At 42.1% G+C, this 13,658-nt stretch overlaps 1 protein-coding gene across 1 annotated transcript; it reads right to left on the bottom strand.

The window, feature by feature from the left end:
• Positions 1-2,628: 2,628 nt before the first annotated feature.
• On the bottom strand, positions 2,629-13,304 carry MIS18A (MIS18 kinetochore protein A). The gene is made up of 5 exons (XM_047721055.1): positions 12,934-13,304; positions 10,760-10,826; positions 6,493-6,615; positions 3,966-4,062; positions 2,629-2,903 (listed from the first exon to the last, which is right to left on the bottom strand). Exons 1-5 carry the CDS (start codon positions 13,277-13,279, stop codon positions 2,823-2,825), a joined length of 714 nt encoding a protein of 237 aa, XP_047577011.1. The 5' UTR covers positions 13,280-13,304; the 3' UTR covers positions 2,629-2,822.
• Positions 13,305-13,658: the final 354 nt, after the last annotated feature.

Genomic DNA, 13,658 nt, shown 5'->3' with positions numbered 1-13,658 from the left:
AGAATCTTATGGGGATACTAGGTAGGAAGGAACCAGATCAACAAGGCTATAAATCACTGTCATTTCATTTTTGTGATGCTTTACTGTTTTCAAAGCACTCTCATAAGCATTACCTAATTTGATAATCTGTGATTCAGGGGAAGGTTATTATAGCCTCATTTTATAGACGAGGAAACAAAGGCTCAAAGCGATTAAATAATTTGCTCAAGGTCACATGGCTGAAGAAAGCAGTTCGACTGGGATCCTGACCCAGGATTTCTGCTACCCGTGAGACCAACCCTCAAACACAAGCTGAGGAAGTCTCACTCACAGCTTCTTTGTTCAAGAATTTCCCACTAAATGCGTAGACCCAATTCTGCAAGGAGGCCTTCTCCCGATGCTGCCCATTTTACATGTCCAGAGCTTGACTAGAACCATCCAGACAGGACGCATTCCATCCCGGCTCAGGTGCCACACAGAGCAATGACCGCAGTGGGCCCTGTAGCTTGGAAATTTACAAACACGATGAGAGCATTTGCTGAGGACAGAACCCACACTCGGATGAAACTATAATGTTCTATGCAGACGTGGTTAGAAGAATCTAGAAAGACCATGTAAGAGGTCCTGGTATCAGCTTCCAGAGCTTCTCCCTAAGAACAGGGGAGTGCCCCTTTACGGGGATGGCTGACAGGACAATTTCTGGGTGGATCTGCCTGAAGACTCTTTGAGTCTTGTGCAACTTGGGCTGGAATGTCCGTGTCTCGCTTCAGCACCGCATTCCTGCGCACAAGCCGTGCTTCATCAGAACTTGGCAAGCAGCAACGAGAGCACACTGCTTTTCAGTTACAAGGAACAGAAACAAGAACCCATCGCCTCAAGTCTTGTCGGTGACAGGACGTGGATACACAGGATGCGTTTTTACAGTAGCGTTCTGAGACCTCAGGCAAAAGCCAGGAAAGCCAGGCTTCCCAGCCTTCGGGAAACAGGAGAGGCTGGCCCGGGATGGGGTGGGGGGGAGCCCCTCCTCCTGCAGGTGTCACAGAGCAGCACGCAGGGAGGACAAAGTATTCCCACCCGGAGGCCTCGAGGTGAGCGGTCCGGGAACCTGAGCAGCTCTCTGGCAGGGCAAAAACATCCCACGGTGACACCACGGGCAGGGGCCGAAGACGCGGGCTCCGCCTTGTGAAATGCAACTGTCTCCCGGGATCTCCTTCCGGGGGCTTCAGGGCAGAGCACGTGATACAAGCGTGTGAGTTTCCCACCTGCACCCAGGAGTGCTCCGTTGGCTTCCTCTGAAGGACAGCCTGACAGCAAAGGCAACTGTGGCTGATCCAAGTCCGCGCCAGAGGCAGCCCAGAGCACCCGAGCTGGGCTCGTCTCCTGATCCACAACAGATGCTCAGTCAGCACTTTGGGTCTTAGAAATGATTTTTCACTGCTGAAATGAGTAGTTTTCAAGATGCGTGGCTGGACTAGAAATCCTGCCCCAGTAGGAGCAGAGTAAAGGAATTAGGGAGCCAAACCACCTGTCTTTGGAACAGCCCTGAACGTGACTGCTGGCCTGTTGCCGCCGCACAACAGGAAGTTAGAGGAATTCCTGCTGTCACCGCACTCACCCATCTGCTCCAAATGAACTCGCGTGCAAGCTGCCCTGGAGCACCCGAGGGGACAGACACCGGGGACTGCCTCGAGCTGACCGAGGCAAGACGACTGTGCTGTTGCCAGCAGGGACAAGTATGTGCTGTCTCGCCACCACATTCTACCTGGTCGCAAGTCTGCGTGAGAGGAGACCAAGGGGGCTCACTAATCTCTAATTACCAGGCGTTACTGCCAATCTATCAAAAATAATAACTAAATGAGTCAGTCAATCCTTTTGTTGGGATACCTTTAAGTATTCTCAGAAATAAGTAGGGAACTCCTGAGCAGAAACTGAGTTGAGTTCCTCATACATACCGAGCACTAATGTTGTGCGGCCTCATCTGGACCCAAAACCAGAAAGGCGCCTGGAGAAATCTGGGGTTACCTGTACATTCCTGAGCAGGCTTTCATGGCGTCAGGATTTCTGAGTTCAGTTAAATACGGCAACTCAGTTTTGCTGCAATCAATCTTAAAATACTTTGTTTTCATCTTTAGTCTCCTCCTGATTTTAAAGATAGCACAGGCTTACTCTTAAGTCTCACATTATAGAATATTGAAAATTCCCCAGAACCCCGCCCTCAGAGAATGACTACTGGTCTCTTTGGCAAATACTATTCCAGATTTTGGGGGGCATATAGGAGTAAACAAACAGACCCAGAGGAATTCTACTACCATGAGACTCTATGCTGTTCGGCTCCTGTGCAAGTTTTCAAACAGTTCTGACAAGTGATTCAACTGACCGGTTTCTTCAGAGAACTTTATGCATCCATTTTCAGAGAGAGTCAGTCACACAGTGGGAGGAAAAACCCCTAAGATTTTTTTGCCATTCAATATTAAATATTTCCCAAAGTATTAAAGGTGAATGAAAATTTTTTTTAAAGGAAATGAATAATGAACTCAGTACAGAGAGAAGAGTTCAAAAGATCATGGCAGTTTCTTATTAATACAAAAGCTACTAAATTCCAGTTTCAGCAAGTATCATAAAATGGCTTTAAAATTCAACTTCAGGAAATAACCATCTCTTTACCATTTATTATATTGTAAAGTAGTTCTACAATTCTTCTCACTTGATCAATACAAGAGAATATGCATACAGCCCTTTAGAACTCCTTCCATTCTAGGTGAAATCAAATGATAACCAGAACTGCTACATATGAAGGAAGTGCCCGTCAGCAGGGAGTCCAGAGTGGGGGCGCTTAGAAGATTTCAGCTTTTGCAACTGGCAAAGGACAATTTTGATTCAATCTCCCAGAGCTTCGTTTGTAAGGCTTTCAAAACATCTTCCATCTATTGAGTTAAAAAAATATTTTCAGATACACATAGATTATGATTAAAATCATACCTGATTAAAATACGTATCATTAACAAAATTTATGAAAAGTTATGCATTTATACACACACACACACACGAATTTATAGTGGAATATTATACTGCCATAAGAAAGGCTGAGATCATGCCATTTGAGACAACATGGATGGACCTACAGGCGATCAGGCTAAGTGAAATAAGTCAGGCTGACAAAGACAAATATTATTGATTCCACTCATAAATGGAATCTAAAAATATGAATAAACAAAGGGCAGAATTAGACTTTTAAGTACAGAGAATAAACTGACGGTTGCCAGAGGGGAGGGAGAGGGGGTGTTGGGCAAAATGGGTGAAGGCCTCCAGTTATGGAACGAGTAAGCCATGGGAGTAAAGGAGTATAAGGAATACAGTCAATGATATTGTAATAGTGAGGTAACAGGACAGACAGTAGCTATACTTGTGGTGAACAAAGCATAATGTATCAACTTATCAAAACACTTAAGTTGTACACCTGAAACTAATGTAATATTGTGTGCCAACTATACTCAAATTTTATAAAAATAAAGGAAAAATAAGTTAACGACCAAAAAAAGGTATGCATTACACGTGAAAGTGTTTAGAGGCATACTCTGAATTTTATGTAAATAAGGCATCGTTCTCAGCCTCTAACCTAGAGCTTCTATCCACTCCTCGGTACCTTGCTTATCTGCCATGGGACGACGTCAACATTCAAAAACACTTGCAGGTTGTTTAGAACAGGAGAACTGAATCAAATGAAATATAGTTTACTAGTTTCTAGATCTATATGGTTTTGATTGAGACATGAAACGTCTTATAATTTTTTTTATAAAGCTTTAGCATAAGTTTGGCTAACCCCCAAAGTCAACTTTATTAACGCCTGAAATAAAACAGGCGCGCTCTCACCAGGAAAGTCCTAAGACCAAACCAGACGCCATTCCAAGGGCTGTCTGTGCAGGAGCGCTTGCGCGCTAATAGGAACTTGTTCATACAAAGATAGAAAAAGTACAGAACAGAATTACCTGCTTTAGAGACTTTTCTATTTCAACTCTGCTCTCGAGATTAAAAAGTTCTTTATCTTCTGACACAATTTGCTTTTCCGAGGACCCTAAAATATAACTGTGGTATAGCACAGTACAAAGTTAAAATATGAAAAAGAGGCAAATATGAAATTCATGTTAATAACATTAACTCTATCTTACACTATGTATTTGTACCAAATGAACATAAAATCACGTTTTTGTTACTATTAACTTACACAGGAAGTTGTGCCACCTAAAATCAAGTTTTTCTCCAAGATACCCTGGTCCAGGCATTGCTTTATATTATCCAAAATTCTAAGTATTTCATTCCTTGAACAAACTTGGTCTTTAGTTAACCGAGTAGCAAAACATTAACATAGTTCAAAATTCCTTTTTTTTTAAAAAAGATTTTATTTATTTATTTGACAGAGAGATCACAAGTAGGCAGAGAGGCAGGCAGGCAGGGAGAGCAGAGAGCCCAATGCGGGGCTCAATCCTGGGACCCCGGGCCCTGGGATCATGACCTGAGCCGAAGGCAGAGGCTTTAACCCACTGAGCCACCCAGGCGCCCCTCGCAGTTCAAAATTCTATAATTAAAAAGTTTTAAAAGATTCTGAAGAAGCCACTGCTTTTTTGCTTTCTATAAGTTTTTGGGAACATGGGTACTTTCAAATTTGACTTTTAGTAAATAATATATGGAGTCAATTCTTGGTGACTTGGATTTGCCAACTTCAACAGATATCCAAGTTATGTTTCACTCAGCTCTCTGAGGTTAGGAGATGCCGTGGTGTAGAAAATATGAGACAAGAGAAGTGTTGGCCTGGAAACAAAGAAAACAGTCCCTGGGTTGGTAACCCAGTAAGTCTAAACAGGAAACAAGAAGGTGCTAATATTTCTCCAAAGAAAGTTGATGAATGTGCGTTTCTTCCAAAGTCTTTCCTCACATGCAGCTACTTCAGCAGGCCACTTCTTTCGTCAAACAAGACCAAGCCTCCCTTGGAAGCCTCAGTGATTATATTTCTGAAAAATGGCACGGGAGGTAAAAAGGCAGAAGGCAATTAACATCCTGTTTAGGAAAGAAGAATGCCACGAGGTGGGAAAGGAAGTGGCGTGCAGTAATTTACAGAACTGTAAACAGGGGCGCCCGGCTGGCTCAGTCCGCAGAGCACGCGACTCTCCATCCTGGGGTCATGCATTTGAGCCGAAACTGGGTGTAGAAATTACTTAAAAATAAAGTCTTTTTAAAAAAAACCCCAAAAGTGTAAATAAACACTTCTAAAACCAACCAGGTTCCTTGGCATTAAAATTCTTTTCATCTTGGGGTGCCCGGATGGCTCAGTCGTTAAGCATCTGCCTTCAGCTCAGGTCATGGTCCCGGGGTCCTGGGATCGAGCCCCGCAGTGGACTCCCTGCTCGGTGGGAAGCCTGCTTCTCCCACTCCCCCTGCTTGTGTTCCCTCTCTCACTACGTCTCTCTGTCAAATAAATAAATTCTTTTCTTCTTAAACTATTCTTCTTTCCTGATGTATAAGGTTTTCAGGCATCTTTAAAGGCTTGAGGGTTACATCTTTTGCAGGATAAGTGAAAATACATTGGGGTCAAATAAGTGATTTAATTTTGTGTTTCCTATTTAAAAAGGTTCATGAATTAGAAGGCCACTAAGATGCCTGAAACTCTTGGGTGCCTGGGTAGCTCAGTCAGTTATATGTCTGCCATTGGCTCAGGTCATGATCCCAGGGTCCTGGGACTGAGCCCCATGTCAGTCAGCCTCAGTGGGGAGCTTGCTTCTCCCTCTTCCTCTGTCCCTACCCCTTGTTCATACATTCTTTCTCTCTCCAATATATAAAATCTTTTAAAAATAAATAAACAAAAATTAAAAATAAATAAATAAAAGCTATCTGAAAACTCTTTAACTGACATCTGTCATCAGCCTCCTATCTGCCTTGTTTCCAAATGTCTACTTTCTATAGAAATCTTAGAGAATGAAGGCACTTCCTTGCATGCCTCAGAAAAAAAAACAGGTGATTCCTTACTAGATGCAAGAAAATAAATAAAATCTTTAAAAAAGATTGTATTGGACTTTGTATTTCTGCTTTTCCAGAAGACCAAAGGGACTTCCTTCCTAACCAGTTTTGAAATTCCAAATCCTTCATATTCTAGATGGCTAAAAACTTGGGAGAGGGGGGTTGGAATAAAATGGACGACACATATTGATCTGCACAACTGCTTAAAAAATCCTCTTAAACTAAATCAATTTTTATGGAAAACTGAACCTATTTTTATTCTGAAAAAAAAAACATTCTCACAGTGTTTTCTCCTTACAACTTATAATGTCTGATTTTCCAATACCAAATACATCAGGTCAAAACAAACAAAAAAATCACCAGCTCTACTGTCAGAAATTATTACTTGAAAATATATTTTAACCAAACAGTGTTGATTTAGTTCTGATGTTTTCATACCAATTTTTCTGCAAACAACTTTCCAAGAAATCAGTTACAAGGTATTCATTTATTCAGTATACTTACCTTTCAATGGATTCCACACTGAGGCAAAACAAGTCTCTCTTGTAGTCTAGGCTCTTGGGTGTGCACCTGTACACGTAGCCAAGCCTGAGCGAGCACCCCGTGCAGGAGAGGGCCTCCAGAATGCTGCACAGAGGAAGAACCATTGCTTCAGCCAGGGAAGGAGCAACTCATTATCACAAAAATCCCACTGTTAAAACCCATAAACGCTTAATATTTAAGTTGCTAAAGTATGTTATTCCAACCCGACTAGGTCACATGTTATGTATAAAGAAGGAAAAAAATAATAGTAAAATATTTATATTAAAAAATGTAGACAGTCACCTCCAGGCTACACTGCCTGCAGCACCTAGTGACACGGGACATCAGAAAAGTGACAAGGGAGGATACTGATGTGGTGTTTTTCTAGAATGTAAATGCCCCCATCTGGTATTAAGAAAAATTATCTAAAAATTAAAAATAAGACAAGGATTCCACATGCCCTTTTATTGGCACACTGTCCAACAAGCCCACCAAGCCTCATGAACGCTTGGGGACAAGGAGGCAGATTTCTTCTGCGATGATCCGGGAAACAAGTATCTTCAGTCTGTAGGCCGTGTGGTGTCTACTACAATGACTCACCTCTACTATTACAGCACAGAAGCAGCCACAGATAATACATAGCTGAATCCACACTGTGTCTATGTTCCAATAAAAATGTACTTCCAAAATAAGTGCCTGACCCATGGGCCATACTCTGCCCTCCCGGAAGGTAACACTGGTTGCTCACTACTACTGATTAGGGCCCAGACTCTCCGAAGTTAGATGATAACTTATAGAAAGGAGATTAATAAGATTGATAATTTGTAAAATCAGAAATAATTTTAGTCTGGTAGAGACACAAATGTTCTCTGCTAGTAGAAAAGGTAACCTCAAAGGCTGAGTCTCTGTTGTCCTGCAGGACAGTAACTAGATTTGTTCCACAGAGAGACTCCTTCCCTAAACCAGCTCTGCGAGGCTCCGACTCCCCAAGCAATGAGTTAAATAAATCTCTGACATGTGCTCATCATGTTCCTGTTAGGGGTGCCTTTCTCTCTCTCTTTTTTTTTTTTTTTTTAAGATTTTATTTATTTATTTGGCAGAGAGATAGCAAAAGCAGGAAGAGCAGTGGGCAGAGGGAGAGGGAGAAGCAGGCTCCCCGCTGAGCAGAGAGCACAATGCGGGACTCGATCCCAGAATTCTGGGATCATGACTGCCTTTCTCTTTTTAATTACACTTTGACCTAACACTCTTCTATCCACTACAGATATGTTGTACACAGACAACTCACAAATATTTTACTTGATGATCCAAGTTCTCCACATAATTGTTCCTTCATCCTAGTTATTTCTCATCTCAGGCTCTGCATATTTGAATATAAGCTCCCCCACAATGTCAATTCATGTCTTCTGAAAATCTTAGAATCCAGTCACCCAAATGCCCTGTCAAGTTGACCTATCCAAATTTGCCAATGTTTAATATCTATAATAAATCACAGTCCCAACACATAGCAAACTGATAACTGAAGATTTAAATCTAGAGATCATAATATAATATACATCACAAAAGATAGCGATTATTTCAAAATTCCTATTGGTATTAGCCATTTGTAATAACTACAGAGCTATTCCTGTTATCAAAAAGTGGAGCCAACCAAGACTCAAACAACATATTAGAGACTGCGTTATTGTTTACCTAAAGATACTGAGAGACTTTAACTACTGCAGCTACATATGGAACAAAGAACAAAATGCCCAATAAATGATAAGTCCCTAATGGTGATATAATTAGCTAAATAATATGCCACTGATCATATATTAAGCTTCTATATGTTTTTATATTTTTAAAAATATTATATATTTTTTTAATAGTTCAAATTTATATTTATTTTTTATTTTATATTTCTTAGTAAAGCCCTGGAGGGAACCCTATCCATACTACCAAGAGTGAACAGGAAGATGTCCATACTACATCTCGAACTTCGTCACCTCTGTGTGGCTGCCATACACAATTACCAAGATTGTGAACAAACATATAATGCAGGTGTAATCACCAAAAAGGATACTTAAATAAACCTAAAATACAAAACACACTCATCAACAGATAACAGTGTCTTATCCCAGATTACCCAAATCAAAAAACAGCACTGAGGAATACACATGCAAACCCGTTCACACCTCCAGAGTGACCTTGAGGAACAATGGAGAGAGCAGCACAGTTACTGCAACGTCCTTCTGCTCTCCCCACTGGCCAATTTTGGCCAGAACTCAGCCTTAACACTGAACAATACTGAGAAAGCAGTGCCAGAAATCCTAGGGTGATTTTTCAAAGAAAATGAGTTTTCGAAGAAAAGAGTGAGCATGTAAGAACCTTAACGAATGACAGAAAGAACCCAGGAAACGGCGCTGCTAACCTCCTAACACGTTTCTAAAACCCACGAGTGCCCTTGTTGGCCAGCTGCGGAAGGGCTCAGGTGGCTATCCGGTCAGACAGGCCCATCAAAAACTTACGAGCATCCCAAGGCAATATGGTAGGTTATTTCCCCAAGTGCAGAATATGGGACCCTAGTGAATGTCTTGAATTTAAATTTATGTGGCAAAAGTGATGGGTTCGGGTGACACAGGTAAACAGGACTAAATAACAATGGCTCACAGCGTAGGAGTCAATTCCCCTTTTCAGTTCCCTATCAATCCCGATTATAAAAAAAAAAGTCTCAGTCCAGGGGTAGGAAATCTTTAACAAGAATCTCACAGCTGCAGATCTCTTAACAGTGAGAATCCAGACCTCAGGCTCAGAACCAGTCAGGTGATAGCATCTTTGCTAGAGTTTAATAACAATTTGTTTTCACTGTGGTTAATTTCTAGTTCAAGCAAATGATATGGCAGTAATATATCAGATTCCTTTTGAAATAAATTTAAATGAAAATCTGGAGTCAATGTAATGAAAGATATTAAGTACATGATAGCAAAGCTAGTATGTGGATATGGCAAAAATGGTGAAAGTGGCATCAAAATAACTAAAATTGGAAGGAAAGAAGAAAGAACACTTTCCAAGAAGGAAGGAGAGACAGGCACCTGGTGGCTCAGTTGGTTAAGCAACTGCCTTCGGCTCAGGTCATGATCCTGGAGTCCTGGGATCGAGTCCCGCATCGGGCTCCCAACTCCGCAGGGAGTCTGCTTCTCCCTCTGACCTTCTCCCCTCTCGTGTGCTCACTCTCTCTCTCTCAAATAAATAAATAAAATCTTTAAAAAAAAACAAAAAAAAGAAGGAAGGAGAGACACGGGCACCATCCTAGCTCTACTAAACAGTCCTATGGTTTAAGCAAACTTCTAATCTCGCCAGGTCTTTCTTTATCTACAGAATGAGAAATGATCTAAGACTGGTTTTCCAGACTGAGGTCCCCTGCGTCCCCGCAGCACCGTTTCCGTCACATCCACATACTACCTGTACTGTTATTAATTTAATTCTCCTTAAAGAGGGTAATTTTTTAAATTGAAATACACTTTATTTGAATAGGACCCTCCGGCACTACTTTAAAATGAAAAATGAGTATTTTTAAATACACACTAAAACAAATACATGATTATTAATTTCTGTGTAGTCGTTTGTATGCCACCTAAAGTTACTTAAGACAGATCAATTAAGACACACTTTGGGCAACAATTATACAGGCAGAGCCTTCCATTCAGTTTACTGAGGATGCGGCTTGTAGCAGTGGGTGGCAGGTACGCCAAGATGGTGATCCCTTCGACCCCTGGAGCTGTAGCACAGGCCCTGGACTGCTGGAGGCCCCGTGCTGGTTGCTTCTGGCCTCGTGCAGCCTTGTCTGTTTACCTCAACAGGCCACATGTCCATGCGTGTGAGTGTGATGCCAGCATTTTCTATGGGTAACATAACATTAAAAAAAAGTAGGTAGCATTGGTCTAAGGCACCCTTTGGCTGGGATTTTATGATACAGATAATTTCTTTTTCTACTTTTATTTTCAACTTGCTTTAGCACTAAGCCCAAAGACCCAGAAGAGAGTGTCAGAATGTGACTTTGGAAATTCAGAAACTCTTTCATCGCAATATCTAAAAATGACCACCATCACTCAAAAATTCTTACATTAAAATGACTGATTCTGTATTGATCACCATGAAGAAAGTTATATCCCAACTACTCTTACTGGTAATGACCTTATTAAAGATTTTTAGTTGAAAAATAAACATCTTCTATAATACATATATTCACACAGATAACAGCCTTACTCACCAACCATTTTCATTTTTACGTTTGGATAGTATCTGTTCCTTATCCACAGCAACATTACAGGAAACACCTACAGCAAAGTAACATAACGTATTAGTGTGGTTTGCTATAATACACCTGCAGATATTTAAAGAAACTCTAACTCAATTTTTACTTTAGCACTCAGAGAACCAGAAAAAATAAGAGCCCAGAGTCACATATAAACAAAGGTGGTTCAAAACTAAATGTACAGAGGTCTTCTGGAAAAAAGATGGCAGAATGAGAGTTACTTCTTTCTCTTCCCTGAAAACCACTGACATTAATAGAAGGAGTAAAATTAGCAGGGAAAATTCAACAGCCAATAAAACTTGAAACAATTAGAACCTCAATCACAGACTGCCAACAATACCTGCAAGGTATAATAAAAGTGGGAAAACCCCCAGAAAGATGCTTCAAGCCCAAGTTTCAAATGCAGAGTTCTTAAGGACCTGGACAAAAATCTTTTAATTAGACCATGTCTTGGATAGGGTCATAGTTGACCCCAGAAGCAGGAAACATTTCCAGAGGATCCAGGTCCAGGATGCACTAAAGGAAGGGATAGGGGATGGAGGGAAATGAAGAAGGGACATCACACCTAAAATGTCCACACTAACCTCAGGGCCTTTGCACTAGCTTCTCTCTGCCTGGAAAAAGCAAAGAGCATGACCCCAGAATTGTACATGTAGTCAAGTTGCCATTCGTGTATAGAGAGAACAGAATGACATTTCCAACCATTCAAACTTGAAGTTTTCTTGGGGATTGGGGTGGGGGTGAAGAGTGTCTACTGATGATAATGAAATAAACAACTCAGAAATGAGAAAGCTATTAATAAGCTTCCTTGTATTAATAAGAGTCCTGGAGTTAAAAAAACAAATTCATACAAGAAGGTATATTAAGGTTCAACAACCACGCTATGGCTACAGAACAGAATAAGTATGATAAACCTTGACAAACTAAAAATAATCAAACTAACTCAAACCGAGGCAGGAGGGAATAGAAATTAACCAAAGAATTCATTTCTTTATCTTTCACAGCAGCAGTGATGAAGAGGGGGAGTAAATCGAATTATCTAAAGCTGATTAAGTTGTTAAAATTTAAAAACTGATACAAAGTAAATGTGTTTTTATATATATTTAAAAAAGGGGGAAAAGCATGTGGCAGATGATAGAAGAGAGACTGTAAAAACAGAAAGTACGAATAAAATGAAAGGTTAAACACCAAATGTATTATTTCTTGCCTACTAAGAAAAAGAGATTCTCCTACAATATCAAAAATCTCAACCCAAGTACACACTGTTCTAATGGCAGCAACTCTGGAAACAATCTAGACCTCCAACAACAGACACAGATTGGGAGGATTAATGGTATCTCCGTGGTGAATTTCTTCCAAATATTTATAGAATTCAGACATAAACCTGATTTGAAAACCACAAGTCCAAAAAGAATAGCCATTTTTACAGCCATTCAGAAAAATACATGTGAACCACTCCCCTAAGTAAATACTAGGAAATCAACAAAGCAGAGAAACACAGAGGTAACTGGCAGAGCCAGTATTAGAAGCTAGATTTCAAGCCACCTTCTTGACTTGTTTACAATTAACTCCTTCCTCTCCAGTTTTGAGGAGACTGTTAGTGTTTTTACTACAAGTTTCCTTAAAAAAAAAAAAATATTCTGATAGTAATGTGTTCTGACAACTCTAACACAACTAATAAGAAAAACCAATCCTGACATCCCCCTGCAGGAATCGGGTAGCTGAAAAGCTTCATTTCCTAAATAAACCATGAACATATTATTTACGAATTAACAGCTAGCTAATTTCTGTGGGGAGTAATAGAGAGTGGCAACATCCCAAATGCTTAGAGTTTAGGTCACTTTTTACTGTACAATGCTCACAAAGATGCCGACTGAACCGCTGCTCTTCTGGGCTGGCGGAATCCCAGAAAAGGACCCAAAATTCGTGAGCCCAAGGTGCAGGGGTGACCCTCCTCCTCCCTTTTTCCTGGGACAGCTCACCTTCTAAGATTTTTTTGCTTTTAAAAACCCTGGACGGCCCCAAAACAGCCCCCTCCCCTTCTCCTCCCAGGCCGTCCAGGTGCGGCACAAGCTCTTCCCTACCTCCTCACCCCCACCCCCACTTCCCACCCAGGCGCGGCAACTGACAGCGCAGCAGGATGCAGTTGGTGTCCTCCTGGCTCGTCACCCAGCTCAGCGAGTCGCCCAGTGGCCGCCTGCAGCCGGAGCACAGAAACACCAGCGGCCTATCCTCCTCCTCGGCGGGTTCCGCAGCCTCCTCGCGCCGCGTCCCCTCTGCACAGGCCACCGACGCGTCTCCGCTCACGAAGTTCCACATGTTTGCCCACTTCTGCAGCAGCTGGTGACGGTTCGAATCTTCCGAGAGCCGCCTGCCCAACAGAGAGGAGTCGCTCCACTTGCCCTTGTCACCGCCACACGTACAGCTTGTAGAAGAGCATCCCTTGCAACAACTGGAAGACCAAGCGGCCGCCATTCCTCCAAATCGCCCGCGTCGCGGAGCGCCACGGGAAATGCGCGCCTGCGCCTGCGCGGGGCGGGGCAAGGAGGTGGAGGCCAGAAGGGGGTGGGGCCTTAGGGGGCGGGGCCTGGGAGAGAAGAAATGGCGGGCAACCTGCTAGGGCGCATGCTCTTTGTCGGGCTGAGCAGCGCGAGTTCATCTCTGGGGCTGTGAGATTTTCCATCTTTAGGAAATTGAAGCTGCTGGAGATCCGGCGGCCAGTCTACGTGGGGAGCGGTATTGAGCCCCTTTACTAGTTACTAAAGTGAATACGCCGCCTCACACACCACCCAGGGAAGAGGAGTTGGGGAGCACATCTGCTTTCTACAGCTTCATTTCCCCTCCAGGCTGCAGC

Source organism: Lutra lutra, chromosome 1 (assembly GCF_902655055.1).
Source record: "Lutra lutra chromosome 1, mLutLut1.2, whole genome shotgun sequence".
Taxonomy (NCBI): Eukaryota; Metazoa; Chordata; class Mammalia; order Carnivora; family Mustelidae; genus Lutra; species Lutra lutra.
Note: the sequence above shows the minus strand (reverse complement) of the source record. Positions and strands in the feature narration are given on the sequence as shown.

Excerpts from the sequence above, each read along its gene's own strand:
- MIS18A (XM_047721055.1), bottom strand. The coding sequence starts at position 13,279 with ATGGCGGCCGCTTGGTCTTCCAGTTGTTGCAAGGGATGCTCTTCTACA. Across the intron at positions 10,827-12,933 it reads CAACTGCATCCTGCTGCGCT|GTGTTTCCTGTAATGTTGCT; the intron begins GTCAGTTGCCGC and ends ACTTTGCTGTAG. Across the intron at positions 6,616-10,759 it reads CGTAAAAATGAAAATGGTTG|CATTCTGGAGGCCCTCTCCT; the intron begins GTGAGTAAGGCT and ends TCCTCTGTGCAG.